Below are 13,532 nucleotides of genomic sequence, written 5' to 3'. Positions count from 1 at the left end.
ATATACATATACAGTGTATTGATACATATATACATATACAATATATTGATATACAGTGTATATCAATATCGATATATATCCAAGTAATACATGAGTCTTCTTTGAAACACAGCATTAATCTGAAGTTAACCCTGCCTCTTGGTAGGTTTAATTTAAGCCTCAATTTAGTCCTGGAGTAGCTCTAGTCTTCCTCCAGGAAATCAGCTTATTAAACTCTGGACTAGACTAAGTCTAGGACTATTTTAAACCATGACAGAGAAAGCAGATTTCTGTTATTCTGATTTAAAGGGACATTTTATTCTAGGACTAGGCTTAAACTCTGTTTGGGAAACTGCCCCTTTAAGTCTAAAATTTGACTCTGAGCAGCTTTATACATACGGCCCGATTATTTGTAAGAGTGAACTCGTAAAATAATATATGCAGTGTTATTTTAGGCGGTTGTGTGTTGAAGCTACCCTGAAATCTTTTTTTTGTTTTTTCATGTCACTGAAATGCTGATACTATATCTAACATGAGTGATAGTGTAACGAGGCGGGACTCAAGGTAAGACCCATCTGCAGGCTTTTATTGAACAGAATTTGTAGTAAGACAATGGTAAGGCAATGGTCAAACAGTGGCAAACGGGTATGGCAGAGAGCAGGCAGAATCGTAGTCGCAGAACAGGCAATGATTCAGGGCAGGCAAATATCGTTCACAAAAACAGGAAACAATAAACAGTCCAAAAGGTTCAAAGGGCAGGCAGCAGAGATTCGTACATGGGGAACAGACAGGATCAGAAACAGGCAGACAGACAGGGTAAATAACGCTCAGAATTGCACACAGGGTGAAACAAGACCTTACAAAGTGTGTGTCTGAGTGAGAGTCCTTTATATAGTCTAGATAATGAGCTTCAGCTATATACGTGATTGGTGGAGTGAGTGCAGGTGATGGGCAAGGAGGATGCTGGGAGGTGTAGTCCGGAACTGACTGGATTCGTGACAGATAGATACAAAAATTTAAAAAGGTTTACATATGCTATAATACCACAGTCAATGCTATCACTACAGACACAGGAAATTAAAATGTTAACACAATTCACATTTAGCAAATGGCATGCATTCAAAAATTACAACATTTCTCTTCTGGGGAAACAGACCAAAGTGACTCATCTATGTAATTTCCTTCCCTAGAATTAGCATGACCCTTCATATGTCCTTTAATAAAAAATGTTAACCTCCCTTCCCCCTCAAACTGGCGTCTTGGTAGTCTCAACCTCAGACATCACGCCCAAAGACTGTTGGCTGAACGTCTGATGCATATGGCACACAAAATTGGACACTTCAGGAGTTTTGAAGTCATCATCTGATTGGTTAAATTCTACAGGATTTCTGGGTGATGTGTGTGTCATGTTCTTTAACAGTCCACCTGGAAACAAAGATTTAAAATTTTAAAATACTCCAGGACTTTGAGACCAATGTGAGACCATCTATACTTTATTTAGATAAAGATATTTTATGATATTTAAAATATTTCAGTTACACTACATTTGAACAATAACTTTTCTTCTTAATAGTTGGACAAAAACAAGTGTAAAATGAGTATACAGATTACATGTACAGTAATTTTATACAACATACATTTTATGAAAATATATCAATAAAACCTAAATCAATGTATTTACAAGTTTTCAAGATCGAAGTAAGATTTTTAATCAAAACTTCCAAACTGAATTATTCGGCTTTCCTTGCAGGCCACAAATTGTTGAGCAATTTTTTTTCTCTCTAATTGATCAAGTTTTTCCTGATCTAAATGACACACAGCAACACTATTCAGCCTTGTTTGTGTCATGGTACTACGAAGCCATGTTTTTAGCCTTCTGAGACCACTGAAACTTCTCTCAGCTTCTGCTGAGGACACGGGAGTGACAAGAAGCAGTCGGACAATTGTTTCCACCTGATCAAAAAGACTTCGGACTTCTGGACACATCCCCTGAAGGATGCTAGCTGCTTCACTGCTGGACTGCATATTATGCTTTGATCTGAATGTTGTGTGTTAAGGGATATTTTTTTTTCAAGCAGTTCCAATTAAGAAAACACTGCCTTAAAATAGTCAATCCGCTTTTTTTATACAAATTTCACCTGTACACATTCTGGAGAGGTTGAGCAACTGTCCCCTCTCTCTGTCAGTGACGTCACAGCCTGCCTTTCCTACAAACCAGTTAGGACATAAAGTAGAATATTTACATAAAGTATACAAAAATATATATTTTACATTTGATAAAGTATTTTAAGATATTCGGATCAAAACAAATTTGATTTATTGTGAAAGGATAATTCTACTCCGTGAGCAGCAAGTTGGCAACAAAAGACAGCAGAAACCAATAATTTGTTACGTCTCATTTAGCAGACGCTTTTATACAAAGCGACAAGTAGGAGAGCATTTAACACACTGAATCCGGCGTGACGTGACGAGGTCCATACGGGTTCTGTTGTCTTTTGATGTTACAGTAGTTTAAATCATAACATGAAAACTTTATCTCATGATTCGTGTCATCGCAACATACTGTAACATACTTACAGTGTGTGTTTGAAAAAAGGATGTAATCGTCCTTTGCTTTTTTCTGGGGTGCATTTTATCCCAGACAGCCTAATAACAAAGTGAATGAACGAACGAAAACTCACAACAGCAACAAGAGATTTGAAGCTCATAGCAGACGCGCCCAAGAGATGATTCGCTCTGTGATTGGCTGAATGTTAGTTCACTCAAATCTAAGTAACAAATCAGAGAACACTGCCGGTGCCGGAAATATTCACGCTGGATCCAAAAAAATAAAAAATAGCAGGGGTCAGAATCACCAGTTTCTAAAAGTGTGGGGGACGTGTCCCCCCCATCCCCCCCGGTTGCTACGCCCCTGCTTTCAAGTGTGAGTTTAAAATATTCTAGCTGACCCCCCAGAGTGAGTTTTGTTAAGGCAACCATGCTTGTCATGTAACACCGCAGCCACAATTACACTATTTTTTTTATTTAAAATATTCACACACTGGCTTACCATGTCATCAACTATCTGATATTCCCGTTTTCAAATACATGTCAGTGTGATTTGTCATTTGAAAACCTTTATAAATGATCTTTATCTTAATCTATAACGCAAGATCTAATCTATATGGCGCCGCCATCTTAGTTTGTGCCACAGTTCGCAGAGTCCTGTCGGACTGATTTACAGCATGTGAATTCATCAGTTTCTCCCAAAATACATGCAAGTAAGTGGCTGTTGAACTGGAAGAATAATAGAATAAACTTTATAGTTACTTAGGCCCACTATGTGTGCCTGATATGAATAAATGTTGGCAAATTATATTTGAATGGATCGTTATTGCTGATTCCACTGATGTCTAACATCAGTGTGTATATTACAAACTCTAAATGTACTGTTTTACTGGTGCTTATGCGCATTTAAATGTCTGAAACCTTAAAACACTGCATAGTTGTGATGTATAAAGTGCTGAGCGCATCTGTCTCACAGCCAAAATGCGAAAGCAGAGTTTGAATCTGGCAGTTATGTGACGTTACTGAACTTTCTAAGTGCCATATGTGGGACCGTACCGCTCAAAAGATTAACAACTGTGACAATGAGTGCTTATCAGGATCAACTACATGCTGGATGGTCAAGAGTATGTGAAGTAGCCTATGTAAAGTTCACGGCATACATTCTTTAAAATATGCCTGTTATTGTAGGTACAATGTTACATTTTTACCCCACTATGCAGAACAAAACAAACTGGTGGCTTTACATGTCAGTCAGATGGCCTCTGGGCAGTTCTTAGCCAATGAAAGCTGCTATGGAGTCCAGACCTTCTACTGTCTGTCTTAAGGTCTGGCTACATGAGACTAGTGTCTCGGTGGAGGCCGGGTGGGCCTAAATATCCTCCAACGAGACACTAGTCTTATGTGGCCAGACCTTCAGACTGACAGCAGAAGGTCTGGACCCTAGTCTTGCGAGACTAGTGTCTCGGTGGAGGCCAGGTGGGCCTAAATATCCTCCACACCTGACTGCATACTGGCATTCAGCTCTGCCTCCATTTAGAGATAGCAATGCCCAACTTCCTATGAACCAACCAAATAAAGTCTGATCTACATTTGTTCTTTCTAGAAGCCGTTTCACTCAGATATACATCACAGTAGAGAAGAAGAGACTATTACAACTTCTGTTTCATGCTGACTTTAACTTGAGCACTGTTTTTAGAACAGCATGTCTTGAGCAAGACGCAGAAAAAGATGCAAGACGCGATCGCAGTGGTCAATGACATATACGTCTAATGCATGTTTGCATAGAAATGCAATGGAGCAGCCCAGTGGAATGCAAAAACGCATCAATTCATTCTTATGCAGTCTTGCATTCTTATGTTCTCGTATTAAGTCATCATCAACCATCGAATTTCAGTTCAAATACTCAAGAACACAATTACAGAGGGCGCATGAAAGCACCCAGAAAAGAAATCCTAAAAGTAATTGCAGGCTGATGACATACAGAAGCCTGTAGATTTTAAGCTTCTCTTGTTCTCACTTAGGCTGCATTTAACTCCACTTTTAAACACACACTCAAACCTCCCTAAGAACTTTCTCACAGGTAAATTCCCAACGCCATTTTGGAGTGCAGTCAATTTTGTCAAGTGGATGAGGGAAGTTTATTTGGACAGACCCTCGACCCCTCGATTTTGACCAAGGGAGTGAATCTACTCATATGTACACTTCAGGCAGATCCATAGACCACACTGCAAAATGATTGTGACGCCATAACAGTAACTCACACGACGGGCTCAACAGCAGATTCCAAGTGATCAAGGGCTCAAGGCGTTCCATTCAAACCCATTGCAAGGGTTCTGCAAGTAGTGGGCACTCGTGCAATGTAAGCAATGATGTACATCAGAGTGAGTGAAAAAGAGGGAAGATAGTGAGGGAAGGGCATAAATAAGCCTTAGTCGGCATGAAGTGGAACCTGCCGTAGTCTTTTCTTACCTATTGTGATGTATATCCAAGTGAAACGGCTTGTCAAAAATGTAGGGCGGGGCTTGATTCTGTCCATCTGGAATTGATTGGATCATTGTATGGTTGTGGTTTGCTATTGCTGTGATCTCATGTGAGTGACAGGTTGTCCCGCCCTCACATCAGTAAACACGTCATCAGAGAAGAGAAGAGAAGAGAAGAGAAGAGAAGAGAAGAGAAGAGAAGAGAAGAGAAGTTGCTGCAAGAGGGAAGGGAAGTTATTTTGATTAAAGATTATGAGGGCACATGAATTAAATTAATGATGTGCATGGATAAATCATTTATAATAAATAGGCCTACCATTGCAATATTCAATAAAAAAACAACAATTGTCCATTTTGATTCGGTTACATGATTCCCCTCTGCAAACTTGGTGGTTCATGAAAGAAAACATTTGTAATTTTGTTTTGCATCATTTTAACAAAGAGATAAATACCTGGAGAAAATCTGCAGTTCTTTATTGGTATATTAAAAAGAGTCTTAACATTAACAAAGCATGGGAAACATTAAAATATACAAACTCATTTACACACTCACACATTTTAATAATAAAATAAAAAGACGTGAAATATAAAAAAACAATTAAAGTAAATGTTTTAATGGGTTTTGACATCTGTGTTATGTTATGTTTTATTTATTGTGCTCTGTGTGGTCCTGTTCCTCTTATACATAAATTGTGATAGGATGGATGAGAAACAAGATCACAGCACATTCTGTGACCTTGTGTACTTCAAGGTAGCGAGACAGGTCGTCAGAACACCATTCTCCATTCTTCTTCATGTTCTTCAATTAGAATAGAGAAACAGCAGTTTACAGTTCCAGTTTCAGAATGACATTTAAAAGACTAATAAAAAAAGATGCTTACTAGAGAAACTCGTACTTGAGACTTACTGTAACATCTACACGACTATGATGATCAAAAAGATGATGATGATCAACACCACAGAGATGACAAAAGCCACTGCCAGAGCCACAGTTAAATCTACAAGACAGAATTATTGCAAAGACCTATAATAAACCACCTTATACTGCCCACTAATTATGTCATATAGTATTTAGTACATTTAAATAAGAAATACACAATGTCTCTTTACCTCCTCTTTCATAGCAGACAGAGCTTGATAAACTGGCCACAAGTGGTTTGTTTAATGACGAGTGGTTTACCCAGCAGGAGTAGATTGTGTCAGCGAAGGTTTGTGGCGGCAGTATAAGGTATGATTTCTGAGTAAAGAATCCATTGAATGATTTGTTTGAGTATGAACTGTTGAGGACGTCTCCATCTCTGATCCACAGCTGTTCAAGAGAATCGTGGTAAAATCCCACAGAGCACAAAATCATGGGAGATCCATCAGGCCTCTTCACACAGGATAGGGACAAGATGGGACGTACTGCAAATAATGGAAGTATTGATACAAAAATATTACAGTAATATCACATCTTTCAGATCTATCAATCAATCGATCTATTAATCTGTCTATCTATCTATTATTTTTTTCTCTTTTGATTACAAAGAACTATTATTTACCAATAACTTGAACTCTTTCTATTCCCAGATCCTCTTCAGGTGGTTTTGCAATCCTCTTCACAGTACAGGTGTATGTGCTGGTATCCTGAATTCGCAGATTTAATAGCTCAAATGATATTTCCATAGTCTTATTAATAAGTACCAATCTTATGTGATCTTTACAATCTTGTTTTTTCCATGAATCCACATGTAAATATGAACACAGTGTATGATTTAATGTTTGAAGCTTCACTGTCATGATTTCTGTGTCATTTGTTCGTCTGTAGTTGCAGCTAATTTTGGCAGAATGTCCATGATTGACAAATAAGGCTGTAGTATGATTTACCGCCTCATTGACAAAAGCTGAAAAAAAGACAAATCATACCAATCTGTAAATTGCACATTTAGTTATAGGATATTTTATGTAATAATTTATCATAGATTTAGCGTATTTAACATTTTTATTACCGAAAGCTGAACACAGAAGCATCCACCCACAATAGTTCAAAAATAAACACTGAAAAAGAAAGAAAGTCAGCCGGTCGGAACAATGTGAGGGTGAGTAAATGATGACAGAATTTACAAACCTTTTGAAGCATTTTTGCATACAGTGATATGAATACCTGTCGTTTTAATACAACAACTTAAGCTAAAGATTAATTAAAAAGTCACATCACATCCATACACATATAGTTTTTTCATAAGCTTCACACACTCACCATTCCTCTTTCAGGGAAAGCTCTACATGTGGCTGCTGTCTCTCTGTTTCTCGTGCTGTAAAACTGGACAAAGGTGTCCATTTCCTCTTTAGGCAGTGTTGGGGAAGCTACTCTGAAACTACTCATAAATTAAAAAAATTATTACTCATAAAGTTACTCATAAATTAAGGTAATTAAACTACAGTCAAGCAACCCTTCTAAAAAAGTAGTTAGCTACACTACAAGTTACTATCAAAAAGTAGCTAGCTACATTGAAACTACTTTTATTTTTATTTTATTTTTTTTAAATGACATAGCCTATTACAAATATATGAATAACTGTTAATGAAGAATGTTTAAGTAAGATGTTTACAATTATGATGCATTACAATTATGATTTCAAAGTGAAAGATTATGTGTATTTTCATTATCTTTTGTTAGATGCATTTACATTGTGACAGTGCCTCAGATGCAATCAACTGTGTGTAGGGCACTATAATTGTATATACTATAAATGGAATGTCACGGAATTTGTCAAATTTTTGATGGATGAATTAAAAGCAGGTCGGTACACTCAAATTAAAACGCGATATAGACTAGTGTCTGTGAATATTAAACCGCAAAAATTTAAACATAAATCCTGCATGCATGTGTGCCTCTGAAATGAATGATGCGGAAGCGCAGTTTCATTTACCTTACGGTCTTACCTCACGTGCGACGCTCACGGTGTTTTCGTCCACTGACGCCTCACTATTATGGGAGGCCAAACGTGCCACTTCTAAGGCTAAGCAGGCGAAGGATAAGCCGCAGTCTACCCTTACGTCGACGTCAGACCGTGTCAAATTTTGAATGGGAGTAGGCTTGTTTGAGATGCGCCTAGCCTCGCCTGAAGTTCAGCCGAGAGTAGGCGGCTGCAGTGAAGGGAGGAGTGAAAAAAGTGCAGGCAAGATGGACAATTCTCCGTTCTTGTAGTGCATCAGACACCTGCGAGATCAAAGGCGGGTATCGCGGGATTCACTCTCATGCGCTGTGTTGCTGATAAACTGGATGTAATTTACGTTCTGTTGCTTTTAAATTAAAATAAACATAGTGAACAACACACCCAAAGTACTAATTATTTATTTCCATTCGAAGGATGTGTATCAATCATTTTTATTTTAATTACAAACATGTTTTTATATATTTTTATAAATTTGATAACAATCACATAACCCATAGAGAGATCACACTGACTTTTGGAATATTCACACATAATTTTTATGCATAAAATCATGGTATTAGTGTTTCAAAATCAAACATTTTAAAAGAGATCAATACATCACGGTTGTTGAAACCAATAAGCTTTACGCTGTGTCACCAGCAAGTCGTTTCCCATCGTGCTTTTGGTCAGCGCAGTCAGTGGAGAGCAACTGCCCTCGACTGCAGAATCCGATGAGGCCGCCTCGGCCCCTCGCGAGTGGTTTTTGACACACGTCAGCATGACATCAGAGCAAGGCGGACACATTTCTAACCGGCATGCATCTCGCGGTGATCACCGGTGATCGGTTCTGCGCAGAATTTGCTCATCTCAAACAAGCCTATTGATAGGGAGGGCAGACGATAGACCCGCGGCGACGTCACGGCAACGTCACTGTAGATCTAATCATAGGCGGCGACGTGACGGCGGCGTACGTGGGAAATTTACATAAAAAATGACATGTGATTGGTACATCTGAAATATGTACGTCGCATCATATGACGCCTGATCATCATACGTCGCATCATATGACGCCTTTAAACGCATTTAAAAATTTCCATTAGTAGATGTAGGCTATTTGTTATAGACTATTGAATTTTACAATAATTAGTTAACTAACTAGTGGCAACAGTGCATAAGAATTCTAAATTTATTTCATGTATTATGAGTGTGTGTGTGTGTCTTTGTGTGTATTGGCTGTTACGTTATGTTGAAGTGAACAAATTAAAACAATGTGAACAAATGTTTTGAAAATTTAAAGGCATTACTTGGATGCCATAGCCCTAAAAGCTTATACTAAATTTTTCTATATCTCTTTTTGTTCTTTTGTGATCTTGCCTGAATTTTCTTTTTCATTTAACATTTTCTTCAACATGAGTTGGAGAACAAGTTATTCTTAGAAAACATTCTTGATTTCATGGATATAGTTTGTCTATTTGGGAAAATAAGAAGTTACAAAAAGTATAAACAGTAAAAAGATGATGGTAGAAAGGATTCTTATTATTATATTATTATTATTATTATTATTATTACATTTGTTACAACGAAGGAATACTAACATGGTAACTTCTGACCAAAAAGAGGAGCAGTTATAATAGATGTATGAATTTCTGATGCTCAGGAGAACAGCAAATTCTAAACCAGGGGTTGTCAGCTATGGTCTTTAAGGTCCATTGTACTGCAGAGTTTAACTCCAACCCTATTCAGTTGAGAACTCCTGGTTTAGAATTTGCTGTTCTCACCCTGAACTATTATAATTTTATTTTTGGTATTATAACCACTGCTCTAAATCATCAGCAATTTCATCTGCAACCTGAAGGCTTGGATATTAACCTTGTCCACTAGATGGAGCTATAAGATAAGGAATCATTTTAGACTTATATTATTAATTTGTTTTCTATCCCTTTGAAGAAATAAATGCATTTATTTATCTAAATAATTTGTGTAACTTGTGTATTGACAGTATATTTCATTTACATGTCAAGTTACTAAAACTGATATGTTTTGTGTCCGCGTGATGAGGCGCCGACGCGTTCACTTGAATTTTCTTATAAAAGCGGAAACAACTTAAAATAATCAGACATTTATGGTCATATAGATGCAACACCATTCGAATCTGTGAAGGGTTAAATATGCCTATTAGTTTTGTACACTCACAATGAAAAAAAACTTTGCTCGTAAAATAAACAAAGATTTTTCTGCCGTCTCGGTTTCCTTTCTGTGAACTTCTCAAATGAACCGCGACTCATATAGGTCTCAATCAATCAAGCCTACTCTAGTCTCAATTATAATTGTCACATTTTCCCCCTTTCATTTTGTTAATAGGCTATAAGCACATAGACATAGGCTATTTATTCCTTTTATATAATTCAATCCTTTTTTTCGTTCACAGAAGCTCTGCAGATGCGTGATTATAATGAATCCTCATGTTTTGTTGTTTATTTTGCTATTTGTTCATGTAGGCCTAGGCTAAAACTAAACCTCTGGGATTTTTTTAATGATTCACAGACACTTATCAATTCTAATTTTGTTTAATTAATTTAATTTAACCTTGTCGGTTAATGAAAAGATGATCGCGTCAGTTGAAAGTCAGGGGGAAAAACACAAAAATGATACTGACAAGGCAACAATCATTTTCTTTCAGTTTAAGTTTTTCAACTAATATTTATATTTTCTTATATTTCAGGTTTATTTCGATTAGCATAAATGTTTTAATAGTTTTTGTTATTAATTAACTATAATAACCCCGCCCAGGCAAAACCACAGAACTGCATTACAGTAAATTTTCCCGCTGTATAAGCCATGAATATTTACAAAGATTCACAAATTAATTCCGTCTGGGACACAATCTCAGGCCGGGAGTCTCATGCTCATCGAGGCCAATAAACCTAAAGCTATTGCTGAAAACATCATTTAAACATTACTTTTAAGAAATTTGTGATCAGAATAGTAATTTCCTATATTTTGTTATATTTAATTTCTTGAAAATAAGAGGCTATTAAAATGACTTAATCTCCCGAAAACAATATCGCATAATCTGATATTGTGAGCTAATTTATTCACACATTGTATGGTCATCTTTTTAATTAAAATTCTTACCACTATCAAAAGTAAAAGCTCAGAATGATATATCCCAGAATATTATGTTTCTAGATTATAATTATAAATTTTACGTGCTTGAATTTGAAGTTGGTAATAGTCGTGAACATAACGCGACTTTGGTGGTGTATAATTTGTACAGTCATTAATCTCAAAGAGAAAGTGAATTATTTTTTTTATTATTATGATTAGGTTTTTAAACAGTAGGCTATACAACTTTGTATGCAATGCACCATTTGTATAGGATAGGCTACTGTATATCCAGTGTCATCAGAACACAGAAAAGTAAAAAAAAAAAAAAAAGTGATTGATAAAGAAAATACGAACACATACATGAGGGCAGGATATTAATTTATTGTGGTGGCAACGTGCCCCTTCTCCGGCGTTGGTCTCACGCGTCTGTGTTGAGACGTAACCTTTCTCCGGCGCTAGTGTCACGAGTCTGTGATGCGACGTACCCTTTCTCCGGCGTTGGTCTCACGCGTCTGTGTTGCGACGTACCCCTTCTCACACGTAAAAAGTACACGACTGTTTATCAATGGCACGAATCCCCCATACACACTATATGAACGCACGAATTCATCTCCAGAGCTGCTCTGAAAGTCACTTCAATTTGGGAAAAAATAAAATGGAATTTGGGAAAAAAATAAAACGGATTTTATAGGGCCCTATCTGTGTTTGTAAAGGTGTGAACCAAATGGCCCATACAGACATGTGGCCCACAGAAACTGATGGGTGTGAATGACAAACAAACAGCATTGCTCAGAGTAGATTGCAGGGAAGATCGATCTCCTGTGGGAGGTCCTTACAGTATTCTGTTGTTTGTAGCCCTTTTGAGTTCATGTATAAATTATAATTATAATTCATATATATATATATATATATATATATATATATATATATATATATATATATATATACGACTTGGCTATACCCATATATATATCTCCCACTATCTCCCACTATATATATAATATCGTAGAGTGTGTAGGCTTGTGTGACAGCAAAAATATGCTGTTTCAAATGTAGGCTATACTTGCATTTCTATATATATAAATGCAAGTATATAATGAATCCCACAAGCTTTGTGGTCGAAAATTACTTAACACTATTTTGGTTACACTCATTGCTGGTCTGAATCAGACTACTCATAGCCTATCCAATTCAGAGCTAAATCGTGACTACAGATAGACCATGTCATGAAATGCCACTTACATCTTGTAGAAATCATTGACATTGCGAACATGATGAGATATCAACCATCTCATGCACTTCCTGTCCAAAAACTACAATAAATCAGGATTGACTAAAGGTGGGCTACAAATAGCCGGTCTGACTACAAATAGCCGGTCTGAGCTAAATCGTGGCTACGCACAGCCAACCAATATAACATGTCAAAGATATGAAACCAAACACCTTGTAATCACTGTTGACTTTGCTTACATGATGCAGTATCATACATCTCGCAAGTTTTTTTTGGCAAAAACGACATGTAACCAAAAGAAAGATTATTTTGGCTAAAAGTGGGTTACACATAGCCGGACTGTATCGGGTCTATAGTTAACCGAGACGGTGAAATGACGGCTATTGTTTGCTGGGCTGTGCTACACTACTAACTTCAATAAAACCTTCTCCCCATAAGAACTATGGTCAAGCTTACTTATTTTATGTATTAGAAAAATCTAATACACTGGCAAGCCACCCAAATGACTGCACGGCAAGATACAGCAAAATCTAACAATCTGGCGAGCCAGCCAGGAGAGACTGACAAGAAGAGAACTCACCAACTGCAACAAGAAGTGAACAGAAGAGTCTTGGAGATTCTACAGTTTTTATGTTGAAGATCAACAGATACAGATCAACTGGATCCTGTCTCAAATATACAAATTTGGTGAGTGAAACTTATCAGCTCTCTTAAAAGAACTTAAAGAAAAGAAAATAATAATAAGTAGACCAGTAAAATTTGTAGTGTAGTCACATACAGTGTAGTGCTGTTGAGAACTTTAGGCTTGGGCCTTTCTCGTGAGTCTGCAGGAACCTTTTTAAATGTTTTAGACCATTTTCCTGTGACTGTAGAAGCTATTGATATAAGGTTTATAGCTTGGCCCTGTTCTCTTGAGTCTGTAGGAATCATTTAAGGAAGAGGTTTGGTCCGTTCTCATGAGACTGTAGGAGCCACAGATATATAGTACATGGTTTGGTCCTTTCTCTGGTGTCTGTAGGAATTGTTTAAGAAACAATTTGGTCCGTTCATTAAGAGATTGTAGAAGCAGAGGCTTGGTCCTTTATCTTTGTGTCTGTAGAAATTATTAAAGAAACAGTTTGTCCATTTGTCCAGAGATTGCAGAAACCACAGAATGTCTTGGGACTGATGTTGCTGCAAGAATTATAATTTCTTGACTGGGTGCTGATTCGGTTCCATTACAAAATTTAGGGGCCACAAATAGTTTTGGACTGATGTTGCTGCAAGAAT

At 37.0% G+C, this 13,532-nt stretch overlaps 1 protein-coding gene across 1 annotated transcript; it reads right to left on the bottom strand.

The window, feature by feature from the left end:
- Positions 1-5,200: 5,200 nt before the first annotated feature.
- LOC137028353 (uncharacterized) lies at positions 5,201-7,326 on the bottom strand. Its single transcript, XM_067397113.1, has 6 exons — positions 7,246-7,326; positions 6,995-7,043; positions 6,548-6,889; positions 6,117-6,410; positions 5,914-6,004; positions 5,201-5,805 (listed from the first exon to the last, which is right to left on the bottom strand). The coding sequence occupies exons 1-5, from the start codon at positions 7,324-7,326 to the stop codon at positions 5,922-5,924; spliced, it is 849 nt and encodes a 282-aa protein (XP_067253214.1). The 3' UTR covers positions 5,201-5,805; positions 5,914-5,921.
- Between the last annotated feature and the right edge of the window lie 6,206 nt (positions 7,327-13,532).

The sequence above is a fragment of the Chanodichthys erythropterus genome, chromosome 10, assembly GCF_024489055.1.
Source record: "Chanodichthys erythropterus isolate Z2021 chromosome 10, ASM2448905v1, whole genome shotgun sequence".
Classification (NCBI taxonomy): domain Eukaryota; kingdom Metazoa; phylum Chordata; class Actinopteri; order Cypriniformes; family Xenocyprididae; genus Chanodichthys; species Chanodichthys erythropterus.
This window is presented reverse-complemented; position numbering and strand designations above follow the sequence as displayed.

Excerpts from the sequence above, each read along its gene's own strand:
- LOC137028353 (XM_067397113.1), bottom strand. The coding sequence starts at position 7,326 with ATGGACACCTTTGTCCAGTTTTACAGCACGAGAAACAGAGAGACAGCA. Across the intron at positions 7,044-7,245 it reads CTTTCCCTGAAAGAGGAATG|TGTTTATTTTTGAACTATTG; the intron begins GTGAGTGTGTGA and ends TTTCTTTTTCAG. Across the intron at positions 6,411-6,547 it reads AGAAAGAGTTCAAGTTATTG|TACGTCCCATCTTGTCCCTA; the intron begins GTAAATAATAGT and ends CATTATTTGCAG.